The 17,124-nt window shown below is 45.2% G+C and overlaps 1 protein-coding gene across 2 annotated transcripts in view; it reads right to left on the reverse strand.

The window, feature by feature from the left end:
- The window catches only part of LOC125740424 (complement C3-like), a 50,686-nt gene that overhangs the window by 17,072 nt on the left and 16,490 nt on the right, over positions 1-17,124 (reverse strand). Inside the window, exons 13-28 of one of the 2 annotated variants that reach the window (XM_049011510.1) lie at positions 15,154-15,309; positions 14,554-14,683; positions 14,186-14,260; positions 13,250-13,444; positions 12,032-12,137; positions 11,770-11,855; positions 11,260-11,399; positions 10,860-11,072; positions 10,717-10,774; positions 10,380-10,466; positions 7,708-7,911; positions 7,165-7,240; positions 6,379-6,538; positions 5,832-5,924; positions 4,555-4,714; positions 2,229-2,386 (exon numbers count right to left, since the gene is read on the reverse strand). In XM_049011510.1, coding sequence (XP_048867467.1) covers positions 2,229-2,386; positions 4,555-4,714; positions 5,832-5,924; positions 6,379-6,538; positions 7,165-7,240; positions 7,708-7,911; positions 10,380-10,466; positions 10,717-10,774; positions 10,860-11,072; positions 11,260-11,399; positions 11,770-11,855; positions 12,032-12,137; positions 13,250-13,444; positions 14,186-14,260; positions 14,554-14,683; positions 15,154-15,309 — 2,097 coding nt within the window. The remainder of the gene's footprint in view (positions 1-2,228; positions 2,387-4,554; positions 4,715-5,831; positions 5,925-6,378; positions 6,539-7,164; positions 7,241-7,707; positions 7,912-10,379; positions 10,467-10,716; positions 10,775-10,859; positions 11,073-11,259; positions 11,400-11,769; positions 11,856-12,031; positions 12,138-13,249; positions 13,445-14,185; positions 14,261-14,553; positions 14,684-15,153; positions 15,310-17,124) is intronic. The other variant, XM_049011511.1, reaches the window with a different exon arrangement.

The raw sequence follows: 17,124 nt of genomic DNA on the forward strand, positions 1-17,124 counted from the left end.
CTGCCCTTTGTCACCGATTCTGTTCATAACTTTTATGGACAGAATTTCTAGGTGCAGCCAGGGTGTTGAGGGTGTGCAGTTTGGTGACCTCAGGATTAGGTCTCTGTTTTTTGCATATGATGTGGTTCTGTTAGCCTCATCAGACCGTGACCTTCGGTTCTCACTGGAGCAGTTTGCAGCTGAGTGTCAAGCGGCTGGGATGAGAATCAGCACCTTCAAATCCAAGACCATGGTCCTCAACCGGAAAAGGGTGGAGTGCTCTCTCTGGGTCAGGGAGGGGATCCTTCCCCAAGTGGAGGAGTTTAAGTATCTTAGGGTCTTGTTCACGAGTGAGGGAAGGATGGAGTGGGAGATCGGCAGGCGGATTGGTGCGATGTCAGCAGTGATGCGGGTGCTGCATCGGTCTGTCATGGTGAAGAAGTTCAGCCAAAAGGCAAAGCTCTCGAGTTACCAGTCGATCTACATTCCTACCCTCAACTAAGGTCATGAGCTGTGGGTAGTGACCAAAAGAACGAGGTCGTGAATACAAGCGGCCAGAATGGGTTTCCTCTGCAGGGTGGCTGGGCTCTCCCTTAGAGAGAGGGTGAGAAGCTCGGTCATTCGGAAGGGACTCTGAGTAGAGCTGCTGCTCCTCCGCATTGAGAGGAGCCAGATGACGTGGCTCAGGCATGTAGTCAGGATGCCTCCTGGACGCTTCCTGCCCGCTCTGCCCCCTGGCTCACCTGCAGTCCCCCAGGCTCCTGCTCAGCTGTCGCCTGCGGGTCCCCCGCCGTCACCTCGTCGGCCTCCTGCGGCTTCCCCTCCCTTATTGCCTTCGTTATGGTCTCCTTATGCTCCCTCCTTGCCTCTGCTGGTGCCCCCTTTGGCTTCCTCCTCGCCCCCTCCATTGCTCTCTCCAGCTTCAGCCTTTTGGTCGCCAGCGGCCCCTCCAGCTGCAGCCTGACACCCGCTGTAGCTTCCTCGGGCTCCCCTTTCCCCCCTGACCTTTCCCGTCTGGCCTCCTGTCTTTGCTCCTCATCCCTCTGTCCCTCCTGTCTCTGCTTCTTGTCCCTCTGTGCCTCGCGTATTCACTCCTGGTCCTTTTGTTCCTCCGTTCCCTCCCAGTCCTTTTGTCCCCATCCGTTGGTGTTTCCCTTGTGTCTCCCTTCCTGGTCTGCCTGTTGGCATTCCCTGTTTTGTGTCAGGTCCTGTCCTACTTCCTGTCCCTGTGCCTGTTCTGTGTGTCCGTCCTGTTTCCAGTTCCTCGTTAATGTTCTTGGTTTTGTTTTTCCCAGGTCCTGTACAGTTTCTGATCTCGTCCTGTCCATCGCTCCCCTTGAGGCGTGCCCGGAATGCCCACCTTAGCTGGGGGGTTCTGTCACGTCCCTCCATCCAGCCTTCTCGTGAACCACGCCTACCTCATTAACCCCGTGTGGAATCCTTCTGTTTGCCAGCTGTTCTACGTTTCCTGCTGTTTAGTCTTGTGTATTTCAGTCCGTGTTCAAGTCTGTTTCCCCAGGTCTGTCATTAACATTGTGTAGTCCTGATGTGAGTTCTGCTGCCCGTATTTGTTGTTTTCCCCTTTAATAAACCCCATCTTTCTCGAATTATGGACTCGCATATCTCCCTGCCAGCTACGCCTGCACCCGAGCAAGATGGGACACAGCCTTTTATTTATAGGACCCGCAACATGTTTATAAGTCATTATTTATATTTAGTTTTCCACAGAATAAAAAATGATGTAACATTACTCTGCTAATAAGCAAGTTTCACTGCAGGCACCAATGATTAGACAAAAATATATTAGTTATTGGTCAATTTTCCAATGCAGACATATGAAGACGCAAGCAAAAGGGTATTCATTAATGTTTTAAATGTAATTGAGGTACAAAAAATAATTCCGTCTGCTTAGTTTTTGCTCCACTAATTCTATCTCTTCTCCCTGCACTTCTGCCTAATTTCCAAGTTAGCTTGTGGTCAAACAACCAGCAAGTTACCGCTGTAAGCACTTCCACTGTAGTGCCTCTGAAGAGTTACAATCGGACCGAGTTCCTGTGGTGGGAACATGACAGAAGTTCCTGGTTCCAGAAAAAAATATACACATATACACCACACAATGGTGCGCCTATTTATAAAATCTACTTATCTCCAAAACTGGTCTGAAAATGCTACTGAAAGGTTGCAATCTGGAGCGCTGAGCATACAGCTAAAGACACACAGAGAAGCATACACCTATGGATGCAAGTTACCTGCGTGGACCCAAACTGGCCTCTTTCATTGGTGCGTTCCATGAGCCAGTTGTTCACTGGAGTGGCCAGTTCGAATTCATTTAGCGCCAACAGAGCTAGCAGAGCATACCCTGTAGCCTCCATGGCCACGTCACCAGATTCACCCCAGTGAGTACCATCTGAAGAATCAGGAGCCAGGAGACATAGCAGACATATGAGGCAGATGTGGAGAAACAGTAAGGAAGGCAGACATGTCACAGAAAACAGTTCGAGAACTTTTATCTATTTGCACCTGGCTATACAAAAGCATCTGCCCATCTCTTCAGCTACTTAGACCAGGGGGGTGTTCCACGAAGCAGGATTAAGGGAAAGTCTGTCTTATTTCGCCAAGTATGGCTCATTTAAGTGAGTTCCGTTCCATCACCATGTCTTAAATGAATCTCCGCTGAGCTACCATGGTAACTAGGCGAGTGAACAAGTCTGCTCCGGACCGGGTTAACTGTTTCGTTTAGTTAAGCGTTGTCTCAAAGAACGTCTGACATCCCAAAAGATCGTTCCGGCAGATGAAATTCCGTGCTCTCACTACTCACGTCATGTAATCTGTTGAATTATGTGTCCTCATCTGTCACAATATTTTACATTGTCTGATTGAATTATTTTGTTAACCTGTAAGGTGTAATGTACCAAAATGACATATGAGAAAGCGAATAAGAATAAAATCCATCTTTTCTGAAGTAATCCTCTGCAGGTAGCAAACTAAAAGAGGTTTTATTGAACTTATTTATTGAAGGATAAATGCAGCAAAGAAACTGGATTGTGAGGGATCATGAAAATGGGAGGGAGCGAAGGAAAGCACTGGTTTAATATCAAAATCAAACCTTTCTGAAAAAATCCTTTAAAATACAGTAAAATCCCGTTATAGTGGACTCGCTTATAACGGACTAACAATTTGCTCCCCAGGGCCACTTTTAGCTGTAGTTTTGTTCGGTTATAACAGAGATGCAGGCTTCGCACACAAGGCGCGTGGCGTGCCGGAGATATCCAGCGTAGTTTTGTTCGGCTATAGCAGACATGAAGCTCCGCCTACAAGGCGCGTGGTGTGCCGGTGATAACCAGCGCAGATATGTAGTCGGGATTAATAATAGTCACGCATCTGGTCAGGTAAAGTTGGATTACTACATGTACAATATAATAATCTATACCACAAGTGTGTCTGCTGGGGTGTGGCATGAGTAAATGATGTCCTGTAGTTGTGTTCTGGGCATACAGCAACTCTGGATATAACGGACTGTTTTGCCAGGTCCCTTGAAGTCCATTATAATGGGATTTTACTGTATGAACAGGAAAATATTTTTATATTTTTAGTCACAGTCTACTTTGAAAGTTTATTAGTAAAAAGCAAAGACAAGATATGGTTATTTATGTATAACATTTCACATGGATACGACTGAAAGTATTTTACGGAGATCAAATAATACAGAACAGCATTTTACAGTAAGAATGACATGTGAACTCAACCCAGAAGGTTCCCCGTTGGCTATGGGGATCAAACCAGGAACTTTCGCGGTGTAAGGCGACAGCATAAACCACCGTACCGCCATGCAACTGTACTAAGACCTGGTAACATTTGTGTAACTTATGCATTTAATCTGTCTGCAATTCATTGCCAAGCCAACTCCCTGGCTGTATTTATGGCCACAGTATGTATTGCCTTTTTTAGCGATTACATCTTTGCATTATTCATACAGCTCCATCAGCAGCGTTTGTTCTGCGGTGGAAAGAAACACTGCTCTCCTTTTACACGCTTCCCGACTCATGGCATCAATTTATTGTTCATCCATTCATCCGGGCTTCTTAAATATCTCGGGATTGGGGGTTAGTCTGTCTTGTATGAACCTTGATTAATTAAAGCTGAACTGCGTTAATGGAACGACATGAGGCTAAGTTTAGAGATGGCGCTAACTTGAGTCTGCCTTTTGGGAAAGTCTGCCTTTCTTTAGCTACTTTCACGGAATACCCCCCTGGCCTTCTCAGTCCCCGCCCCCTGACTCAGCAAAAAAAAATGCAAGCATTGTGTTTCTTGCATGGTTTCACATTACTTCAGTGACTAAGGGCACCAAAACTGGATACAAATATAAGGTATTAATTAAGGTATAGTAATAGTAATAATAATAATAATAATAGCAACAATAATAATAATAATAATAATAATAATAGTATAATATTGTTGGCTAATGACACCTGGGTGCAAATGGCATCTGCCTAAAATTAAACAGCAGAGTAATGGATGGTTGATTCTGGATTTAAGACGTGCCTGCCACAGTAACAGATGCACAAAAAGCCTTACCTGAAGAGCCAACTCTTTTTAAGTTCTTGAGCAAATCCGCTTTCGGTACTTTACGTAATGCCAGGGCATAGGAAGTTAAGGCCACACTATAGGGCCGTGAAAGTCCTTGCAGCTCACGGAGCAGATACTGTGTGGCCTTGCTCATACTGCTTTCGAGGTTCTGAGGAACAGCATGGACACACCGGAGATGAGACACCAGGCACTTGATGGGGCACACATACTTAGCTGTACTGATGGACAAAATGACAATTCATGAACCATTTGCTGTATTTTTTGACGCCACTAGATGGTGATCTCTATCCAAAAGGACACAAATCATGCTCCTAAGCAAACCAAGACCACCATCTAGTGGAGACAAAAATACAGCAAATAATAGTTCAGAGACGAGAGGAGGATAGGAAAAAGTCAAAGGAAAAATACTTAGCTAGCTTTGCAATTTTAATTTTTATTCAATATGTGTTCTCTGAGACAATAATAAGTTTCATCCTTGTTGTTTAAATCACTCCTACATAGGTTTGTGAGAAATGCATGTTGAGCTGCTTTTTGCTTTATAAATACCCCGATAATTTGCTTTATAAATACTCCGATAAATACCCCGATAACAAAATAACACCTAGATTATTATACAAAATACTTCATTTCTTGTCCCTGCAATCCTGATCCTGTTGTATCTCTTCCTTGCACGGATTACATTACATTTGTCTACATTAAATTTAATCTGTCGGGTATTAGCCCAGTCGCTAATTAAATCAAGAGGCTGTAGCCTCTGTGCCGCTAGATCAGTATCTGCTACACCACCCACCTCGGTGTCGTCTGCAAATTTAACCAGTTTACTATACATATTAGTGTCAATACCATTTATGTAAATATTATATAAAAGCTGCATCATTTTGTTCATCACTACTTACTGTTTAAGTACAAATCATGAACAAATATAGTAGCTACTTGAGATGATTCATTAATGAAACAATCATGAGATCAGTATTTCACTTGTGTTATTTATTATTAGTTTTTTCAGGGGTTTGGTAAGTAGTTCACAAAGGTTTATATAATTAAGAAATATAGCAATAAATATAGTAACTGCTTGATATAAAACATGTGCCATGATTCATTAATGATAAATAAACATGAGATCAGTATGTAACTAAGACTTAGTTTGTGGTTAATTAATACATAAGTAATAGCATAATACTACATCATTTGTACCCCCACATGCATAATATTGTCATGTTGCATTCTGTGCTTTAGGAAGTACACAGAGAATGCATCCAACTCACAGGTATGTCTTCACTGCAGATACTCTGGGCCTCTGCGATGGCTATCAGAACAAAAGCTGTAAGCCCTGGAACTCCTTCATGTTTGGTCCCACCCTGAGACACAGGAGAAGACTTCATTCACTGGTATTAAATACATACATCGTGTTTAGCATTAAGTATAATCACCTTCAAATCAGATTTACATGTATATGTTACATTGTTTTGCCACATATAGGCAATATTTTAGTTTCATTGATCCTAATGTCTCAGATACATGCAATATTTACTAATTATAGTTTCAAATACAAAAAAGGGTCAGATTACCGTATAAGAAATAAATGAAATGAATGCTTTATAGTGAATTATAAAAAGAAATCAACTATATCCATTTTCAGTGACATGAAAATGGACATTTGAATGCATTTGCTAAGCTAATAATTGTTGATTTAGCGACCCAGAATATTAAATTAGGCTATACATTTTACAATTGTTTAATCTAGCACTGCAAAAAGCATAATAGGATATGATACTATTATGATAAACAGGAATATGAGATGGAACATGATACCATGAGGGACGTGGATGAAACTGCAGCATCCTCTTCAAAGCGTCCATTGGGTGCTTGTCTTTGCTGGATTAGGAAGTTTATGGTCTCACACACACGCTCTATAGATGCTACACCAAATTGTGCACTCATTGCAAAAACCTTGCCTGTGTACGCTGTCACCCTGAGCAAAAAATAGCAGCAAATAAATCCCTGAAGGATGTGTGGGGGGAGGGCCTCACTGCGAACACTTAAAGACAATAGGCCTCATTCACCAACCACTCCGAAGAAGGTGTGGGGGGAGTGGCTCACTACGAACACTTAAAGACAATGGGCCCCATTCACCATCAGCTCCTAAGGATGGGCCTCATTCACCATGGTAGCAAACTAAAAGAGGTTTTATTGAACTTAAAGGATAAAAGCAGGAAAGAAACAGGATTGTGAGGGATCACGAAAATGGGGGAGAGGGAGATAAGGAAAGTGCTAGATTAACATCAGTTATGGGACTGGGGAACACAGGACTGGGAAGCAGTTTTATACAAGATTGATGAGTGAGCAAATGAGAGACAGCTGGAGTGATCCACACGAGGGCCTGAATGAGAGATAAGACAAATGATTAACAGGCATGGCTTGTTAGGACCAAGCCAGGGAGGAAACAGGAGGGTCAGGTGAGCAGGATGTAACACTTCTTAGGACCTTTCTGAAGAACAAATTTAAGAAAAAACTCTAGATTGGTGAATAAGGTCCAATGTTCTCAGAAAATCCCCAAGTTCATCCAGAAGCAAACAGACATGCAGGAGTACAAATTACCATGTGCTTGACTTTAAGTTTCCGTAGGGAGGATATGAACCATCTGACTTGCGATGCTGCAGATGGTTTCCATAACCTTAAAGAAGAGAATGAAAGTTAATTTTTTTTTTTCTGCAAGAGCGATTTCATCTTCGTGGTGGCTGGACCCAAATGTATACATCTCCTTAAAAGTGACAAAATATGCAGAAGGACGTAGGAGAGTTTGATTTGGTGGGGGGGACACGACTTTAAAGGCAAAGATTTATTTATAGGAGGATGAATGAAGTCAACTTAAATATTTGGGGGGGTGCATGTTGTACCCCCCCCACTCTGTTCCTACAGATGAATACACATCAAGCTTCCCGTGTCTGCAAGATTCTGGAAGTTCTTTAAAACATTTCATATTGCTGAAGGTTTCTGTCATGCTTTGCAGCTCTAAACATGCAGCATTTTGCAATTCTTAGGGGCAGCGATAAGCCTCAGTTTAAGCCACAGGCACGTATTCACTTAGTCACACAGTCACATGACCAACCTAGCAAGGCAGAGCAAAAAGGAGCCGTTTACCAGCCTTGATGTAGGAGATGGCCTCCATCCTCCTCTGCACACCTACACTCTCCCAGCCATTGGTGCTATCCAGGAAGCGGGTGGCGATGATGGGGCATGTCATGGAAGCCAAGTTCTGCTCTACACACCCGCCGGGCATACGGATGAGCCGGCTCAGGACGTTCCCACTTATTGAGTTTTGGATCGTGTCTGTAAGCTCGTCCCCTAGACACAGCGTGGATCGTGAGAGTCTGTACCGTCACTGAGCACCAATAAAAAATGTTTGCCTCCCTTCAGACCAGTGTCTCTGTACAAACTACAAACTTTTAAGCAAGTTTAAAAATCACTATGAACTGTAAAACTACATGCTTTTTCAATAAATTATTCCCCTTTTACCCTTAAGTTTGCATTTAAAAACATGTAATTAATCATTTAAAAATTAATGTATTTAAAATGTATCTCAAAAATTAATGTATTTCAGAACAATACACAAAGATAAATTGCTTAATTATTATTACAGACTCAGTGTACCAGGTTCTAGCTGTCATGACCTGCTCGTACGATCCTCCTGTGTACTGCGCCCACTCATCAACCTCGTGTGAATTCCTGATTGTTCTCAGCTGTTCTGCGTTTCCATCCCTTAGTTCTGTGTATTTAGTCCGTGTTCTAGCCTGCCTCCCCTAGATCTGTCATTGATGTTCGTACCGTCCGGGAGGATCCGGCTGCCAAAACCCTCGCTAACCGAAGCAGGGATCTCCTGAAGGAGATGTCCCTGCCTAGTGATGCACACCTAGCTCAAGAGGTGCACGAGAACCTCCAGCGGCTCAGAGAGACGGCAGCAGAGACGATGTACAGACAGGTGAAATTTGATTGCGAACTGCCATATGATCACCTGTCGGCAGCACCCCGGAGCTCGTCGAGAGCTGCGGAAAAGAAAGGAACGCGGAGGCTCCATAAGCAGGAAGTGATACCAGGAATCTTCCTGGGAGCTACCCAGATCTCCGCAATCTCCCTTGATAGGTGTCGGAGGATGCCCCTTCCTATCCTGAACCCAGTGGTGTTCCGACCAAATGTCACCACCGATGCATCCTGGGAATCAGTACCCAAAGCCTGCAACTTGGCCACTATACTGCCAGTCCCAGCAGCCTATCCCTTCTGGGGCACGCCCTGGCCCTTAAAGGGTCCCCAAAAGCCCCAAGAGGAGGGCGCATGAGGCTGGGGTGCAGTCTCTGTCTCCGCCCCCCGCGGTTTCTGTTTTATCTGTTCCTGTTTTACCTGACCTGCGTGTTTCTGACCAGCCTGTTCTGCCCGTGCCTGACCCGCTAGTCCCAGCGGCTGGTGTGCCATTGCTGCCTGCTGCTCCGCCTGAGGTCCCTCCACCTCCTGCTCCACCTGCACCTCATGGCTCCAGCTCCAGTTCTCCCGACTCCGGATCCAGTACCCGAGGAGGTTCCGGACTATCAGATCATTGCTTTTCCTCCCTTGATGGAGGGAGAGGAGGAACTTGAGTGGGACCCCTCGGGGACCTACCTAATGGCCCCAATGGACTCTTCCATGAAGAGGACTCCTCTACCATCGCCCCAGCAGGGTTAATCCCAGCCAGGATCCCACCTGTCAGTGTCCCGAAGAGGGTGAGGACATAGGCGAAGGGGCCGGGTCCTGCTCGCCCTCTCTCGCCATGGCTGGGGCTCAGGGGGCACCTGCGGACCCTCTGGCTCCTGTTCGGCTGTCGCCTGCGGGTCCCCCTCCGAGGGCTCATTGGCCGCCTTCGGTCCCGCCACCTCGGCTCATCAGTTGCCTGCCGATCCCCCCATTACGGCTCGTCGGTCGGCTGTGCCTTTCCCGTATGTGGCGTCATCTGCTGCAGCTGCTCCTCCCTCACCTGCGCTGTGCTCCCCTCCGACTCCCTTCTCGTTTCTCCTGGTGCCCCCTCCGACTCCCTCCTCACCTGCTATGCCGGTCCCTCCACCTACCTCCTCGCTCCCTGTGAGGTCCCCTTCGGCCCCTCCGACTGCAACCCCTCACCCGCTGTGGTTCCCTCAGGCTCCCTATTGTCCCCAGTCCTTTCCCTTCCAGTCTCCTGTGTTTGCTCTTCATCCCTCTGTGTCTCCTCCGTTCACTTCTGGTTCTTTTGTTCCTTTGGTTGGTGTTCCCCCGTGTCTCCTTTTCTGGTTTGTCTGTCTGTGTTTCTTGTTTTGTGTCTGGTTTTGTCCTACTTCTTGTCCCTGTGCTGGTTCTGTGTGTCCGTCCTGTTCCTGGTCTCCCGTTGATGGTTTTGCTTTTCTCTTCCAGGTCCTGTGTCCCCCAGTCCCATCTCGTCCGTTGCCTCCCCTGAGACGCGCCCAGGGTTGTGCGTCTTTGGCCGGGGGTTCTGCGATACCCTGCTCGTCTGATCCTCCTGTGTGCCACGCCCCCTCATTTACCACATGTGCAATCCATGTGGCCAGCTATTTCCTGTTATTTTGATTTGTCGTGTGTATTTAAATCTGTCTCCCTAGATCCGTCATTGAAGTCTTATGGTGTTGTGCTGCATGTCTCTGCCTGTTCCATGTCCCTGCTTCCAGTCTCCGTTAAACCCCATATTCCCCAATCTTTCGCGTCCCTTTCCTGCTTCCCTGTTCCGCGCACCGTGCCAGGATGTGACACTAGCATCATACATCTATGCCAGCTTATTAACCATAAAGCCGTATTACCAAGGACAGTGATGATACTGATGGAATTTGTTCCTGGAATCTGTGAAGTCAGTTCAGGTATGACGAAGGTTTCCTTTCGCTTTCCACCTCAAGGGAAGGGAAACATCAACCAGAATAAGCAGTTAGAAGGTGAATAGATTGCCATAATAAAAAGCTGAAAAACATTTCTATAATTTATAGTTTTACAGAGCATCAAGGTAATAATGTATCACCTTACATAAATTAGCAATAGCCAGTAATGCATTGTGTGAATTAAATTACAAACAAGAATCTAAAATTGGCCAACTTTTTTTTACAATGAACCATGGACGTGCCACCAATATCTGCTACAACTGACCTCGAGCAGAAACGTTCAGAAACCTTATGGTAGTTTGAATTTTCTCTTCTCCCTCTGCCTGGAATGAGAGGACACATGACCCGTCATGGACAGCTCATCTAAAGCTTTGCATTGTAGCTGGTCATCGTCTCTGCATGACCTACCAAAACCAAAAGGTTCTTCTGAATGCCGTCACTGACTTCGAGTTCTCTGCTGAAGGCTCTAACTCGGATAGCATGTGAGCCCTCTTTCAGGGGAATGATTGTGAAATGCACGACCCGGCTCGACTCCTCAGCAACTGTCACTCTCTGCTGGAACTTTCCACCTGCACTTGCCATGCTACAAAGGGCATCATGTTTGTCCAGCTGTACAATAAACTAAAAAGGAAGAGAGTAACAATATTGTGTCTCTACTCCGTAAAATTATGTTAAGACTTCTGGCAACATGGTACATCAATACTTATTTTAGATTTAAAATGTGCTTGTAAATGTTGCAAATATGACATTCCTTGAACAGTACAGACAAGTTACCAGAGGGAGACTATTATGGCAAAAGAAGTGGTACCTCTCCTTCCGAGTCCATGTAGTTATGCAGGACTACTTTGATTTCAACTTGTTCCTTTACAATGACAGAGTAGGGCAAGCGCAGGTCAACAAAAAAGGATTTCTTAACTAGGATTGGCAATGGTTTGGCCACACATACACCTAGAAGGGACAGACAGACGTACTAAGGCAAACCTGAATGTTATAATACAGGCTCCAAAGAAACATACAGTCCTGATCCAGATTACTGGAACGAAATGTGTTATCCAGTGTCCAAAAACTAGGTTTGGGCAAAAGTCTTGGGTCTTTCAGGAGGACAATTACCCAAAGCAGACATCAATCAGTACAAGAGAACAGTGGAAAAGGAAAGATGGACTGTTTTAAACTAGGAAATGATGAATCCTGACCGAAATCCCATTGAAAGCCTCTGCAGAGAGCTGAAATCTGCCAATAGGACTCCTGTAAACTTAAAAGAGCTGGAATGTAAATTACATGGTTATTGTGGTGTGAGGGTGCTCTCTGCTGCCCCTACCTTTAGTAGGAGAAGTACTGACAGCCAAGACCTGCCACTCAGTTATGGAGTCCTTCAGATATGGCATAAGTTCAGTTGTGACAAGACTGAGGAAATTGAGAGCACAATATTAGGGATGCTGCATCTTTCCAGAAGCCTCTATCACAGACAAATGAGTGAGAGCAAGGCTGGTCCTTAGCTGGCACCAAACCCTTTAATAAGCTAAAGAAAGCATATATAAGAAATGTATAGCTTAAAACATATAAAAAGAAAAACATTTTACCCATCAGGGCCCTTGTTGTTGCCAAGGGTCAAAGTTGTCCACTCAAAGCTGACCTCAAAACGGGATCTGATTCGAATCTGAGACTCGTCAATGTCAAACTCATCACCTGAAAAAAGGTCAACATAGATAAATGTAACTGGCTTTTCACTGTGTTTATCTCCCATGCTTGTGACGTGTGCTGGAAGCAGGAAATAACCCAGGATGGGCCACCAACAGCACTTAGTAACTTAAAATCATCTTAGCTTGTTTTTGGACCATGGGGGGGGGGGGAACCAGAGTACCCTGAATAAACCCCATGACCACTTGGGGAGAACATGCAAACTCCACACACAGAGATATGGTGAAGAGTCAAACCCCGGTCCCTGAAATGTGAGCCAACAATGCTAACCACTGCACCACGCATATTTGAACATTAATTATTTAAGTAATTTAAATATTTCAATGTCATTTTTGTTTTAATACCTTGAGACATTTTGATTTAATGTATGTTACAAAACTTTAGAAAGCATTTTCACAGTATACTGTACAATGAATTCTTGAACATTGTTATTGTAGGCTGTGCATGCCTGTTTTATATGTATAAAGTCTATCAGTATCTGGGCTTCTACAGGTTTGTTAGTTTGTGCTTGCATTTGAGTGTGTGTCCTGTGATGGACTGACATCCCATCTAGGGTCCCTATGTCCTGTGGTCTCAGGCATCACTTTGTCTCCTGAATTCTTAACAGATATCACATCTTGTGCCACAAGGCAGTGGACATGCTGGATGGAATATCTGTAAGTTAATGGGGGCATCATCCTGAGCAAAATCTCCCTGCATGAATACACAATTGCAGTGAAGAAATTTAGTCACTAGAAAAAACTGAGCAGCAATTAGTAACAAAATGACACTGTGAACCATTTGCTGTATTATTTGAGCCCACTAGATGGTGCTCTTGGTTTGCTTTGTGGCATGCTTTGTGTCCCTTTTTGAACAGAGATTACCATGCAATGGGGTCAAAAGATACAGCAAGTGGTTCATGAAGTGTCATTTTATCTTTCACTAATAACAGATCAGCAGATGTTCATTCTTTGTCTATTATAACTTGTTTGATTTGGCATATTGCTGGGTTATTTAGATGTGTTTTTTACCCATCTTTGAGTATGGCACTTTTCATAAAATATGTACATCTGGATAATGAATGGAGGTGGGAGTTGGCGCACTGCAGAAAGCGCACTCACTTCGGGCCAGTATCCACTCCGTACTGAAGAGTGGCATCTTTTTTTGCAGGCCCTGGCAGCAGTGGAGGAACGCCTCCACACACTGCTGCACCTCTGTGATGTAGCGGGAGCGCTCCTCACAGGAATAGTCCAGAGGGAACGCCGTCATGCCGTCACGGCAACACTTCCGCTGCAGATCACTACCGTAACGGTTTTCTGTGGGGATGGAGAGACATTAGCCTAAAGTAAGTAAAAGTCTGGGGAAAAAAATATAAAAAAATATCTGATCAACATTTGTCTACAGAGTGTGAAATACAAAAAGACATTATCTATGAGGTTACATAATTGTGGCCTTATACATGTAGTCCTCAGGACAGAAACAAGATCTGTTCTCTTAGTCTGTCTTTAAGTTGAATTTCTAGGTAAGTCGGGTAATACCTATTATTATTATGATCATTATTATTATTATTATACAGCAATAGTAAAATGATCTACATACAGTACTGCACTTTACCTTCAGCTGACAAACCACTGAAGTCGTGCAATATCTTCATAAGCATCACAAAGTTGTGCATGTGTTCATTATTACGAACCATCGTTTTTAACATAATAAGCTTTATTGCAATCTGTTCGTAAGTACGAGTTGTCCATAAGTCAGATATTCTTAACCTGGAGATTGCTGAAGATTTTTTCATAATACTGCATTTGATTTCCCCCCCCCCCCCATCTCATCACAGCTGACAAAACCTGCAACCAAATAACCATTATGTCTAGTGGCTTAAACTACGAATTGGGGTTACTGGCTTATTGGTGTAACTTGTCAGATTTAAGGTACCATACTTTAAATGGACTTCATATTCGTTCACTTACATTTTGCCCAGACTACCTTAAATCCGACAAGTTACCCCGAGAAGCCAGTAACCCCGTTTTGTAGTACAGGCCACCGGTCCAACTCACCAAACTCCAGTTTGATTTCTGGCAAGGTGGCCTGTCGCTTATTCCGAAGAGTGACATGATCAAGGCAGGAATGGCCTTAAAGCAACAACAAGTGTGAATGAGTGAACAAATTAATGTATGAATTTATGAATGAATGAACGAACAAATGAATGAACATGAACAAAAAAATCGGTAGAAATTTCCATAAATGCAGATGGTGCTGATTGGATTTTGATGATAACTCTTTGTTCTGAATTTATTTATTATTTCTTTATGTCACCCATGGATCATTGAACCTAGCATTTCTGTCACCCTAATGTAGAATTCTGAATGAAGCCCAACTGCTTAACGCTCATTGTATTTTGCCTGTTAAGCCTCAGCACTCATACTTTGTCTGGGCAAGGCTGAGTGTCCCTTGTTTGAAGTGAAGGTAAGCCCAGCATCTGTGAACACGGCCATGTTGTTCTGCCCCCCTCCCTTGGTGCATCCCATGTCTCTGTCTTCAACAGCCTCCCAAACCTGAGGCAAGAGATTAAGGTACAGAGTGGAAAGACACAATCTAATCTACTATCAATCCAATACATATCATAATATACCAGGGCATGCTCACCCCTGGAACAATTTTTTTTGTTGTATTACTACATGATGTTCAAATGTAACCTTATGCATCAGTGATGAATCTTCTCATCTGTCTGTATCATTACTGAGCTTGTGATACTCATTTCTGGGGAATGCTTGTGGGTTTCCATAACTGTAGTTCAATAAGGTATTGATGACCAAATAAAACCTCATGAACCACTTGCTGTATTTTCTGACCGCACTACATGGTGCTTTCTTTTCAAAAAAGGGCTCAGAGTATGCCTGTTATCAATCCAAGAGTGCCATCTAGTGGCGTAACAAAATACAACAAATGGTTCATGAAGCTTCATGTGAGCATCGTTATAATAAGGGTTCTGATCTCCCCACTCTAATGGATGGTGGGATCTTACCTTAGACTGGGTAAGGAGACCCTTCTTGCTTAGTGTGAAGGCAGCTTTGTCTACTATCACCATCCCCACCTGGGCTCCTGGATCTCCTTTTACCTGCAGAGTGATTTTCGTTCCTGGCAGGTATGATGATCGCACTCTGCGAACTGACACTTCAAGCTGAGCACCAAGGAGAAAGAATGGTAATTAATATTATTAATATTATAAATATATATAACCGAGTTACTCACTGGAGCTATAAAAGTCAAGGAAAATGCCTTAACCATTATAAAGGCATCGTTATTTTTCGATTAATTCATTATTGTCTCCTTTTTAAAAAAACCATTATCCAAGTTTTAGTTTTGTGACAAATGGGAGTGCCAACTGATAACCCCTTTTGCAAATTACAACTTCTTGCGTCTACGTGCAAACAGACACAGTTAAGACAGACATCACAGTCATATTAATTCATACTTATTGCCTTGGGTCTGGATTTATGATAGATGGATTGATAAAAAATTTATTGGAATAACCCACGATGGAAGAAGCCCCACAATAACACAGGGAGGTGCCCAGTCTCCAGAGCATTCACTTGAAACCTCCTCTGTCCATCCACTCAGTCATACCACCCAGCCCAAACGTCACCTGAGCAGGCCTATTGGTCTGTGGGTTCAGTGCCTCCTCTATCCATCCACTCAGTCATACCACCCAGCCCAAACCCTACCTGAGCAGGCCTGCCGGTCTGTGGGTACAGTGCCTCCTCTGTCCATCCACTTTGCTCTGACCCCACCTGAGCAGGCCTGCCGGTCTGTGGGTACAATGCCTCCTCTGTCCATCCACTCAGTCATACCACCCAGCCCAAACGTCACCTGAGCAGGCCTGTCGGTCTGTGGGTTCAGTGCCTCCTCTATCCATCCACTCAGTCATACCACCCAGCCCAAACCCTGCCTGAGCAGGCCTGCTGGTCTGTGGGTACAGTATCTCCTCTGTCCATCCATTCAGCTCTGACCCCATCCGAGCCGGCCTGCCGGTCTGAGAGTATAGTGCCTCCTCTGTCCATCTACTTAGCTCTGACCCCACCCGAGCAGGCCTGATGGTCTGTGGGTACAGTGCCTCCTCTGTCCATCCACTTTGCTCTGACCCCACCTGAGCAGGCCTGCCAGTCTGTGGGTACAATGCCTCTTCTGTCCATCCACCCAGTTCTAACCCCACCCGAGCAGGCCTGCCGGTCTGTGGGTACAATGCCTCCTCTGTCCATCCACTCAGTCATACCACCCAGACCAAACGTCACCTGAGCAGGCCTGTCGGTCTGTGGGTTCAGTGCCTCCGCTATCCATCCGCTCAGTCATACCACCCAGCCCAAACCATACCTGAGCAGGCCTGCTGGTCTGTGGGTACAGTATCTCCTCTGTCCATCCACTCAGCTCTGACCCCATCCGAGCAGGCCTGATGGTCTGTGGGTACAGTGCCTCCTCTGTCCATCCACTCAGCTCTGACCCCATCCGAGCCGGCCTGCCGGTCTGAGAGTATAGTGCCTCCTCTGTCCATCTACTTAGCTCTGACCCCACCCGAGCAGGCCTGATGGTCTGTGAGTACAGTGCCTCCTCTGTCCATCCACTCAGCTCTGACCCCATCTGAGCAGGCCTGCCGGTCTGTGTGTATAGTGCCTCCTCTGTCCATCTACTTAGCTCTGACCCCACCCGAGCAGGCCTGATGGTCTGTGGGTACAGTGCCTCCTCTGTCCATCCACTCAGCTCTGACCCCACCCAATCAGGCCTGTCGGTCTGTGGGTACAGTGCCTCCTCTGTCCATCCACTCAGTCATACCACCCAGACCAAACGTCACCTGAGCAGGCCTGTCGGTCTGTGGGTACAGTGCCTCCTCTGTCCATCCACTCAGTCATACCACCCAGACGAAACATCACCTGAGCAGGCCTGTCGGTCTGTGGGTTCAGTGCCTCCTCTATCCATCCACTCAGTCATACCACCCAGCCCA

Source organism: Brienomyrus brachyistius, chromosome 4, assembly GCF_023856365.1.
Source record: "Brienomyrus brachyistius isolate T26 chromosome 4, BBRACH_0.4, whole genome shotgun sequence".
NCBI classification, from domain to species: domain Eukaryota; kingdom Metazoa; phylum Chordata; class Actinopteri; order Osteoglossiformes; family Mormyridae; genus Brienomyrus; species Brienomyrus brachyistius.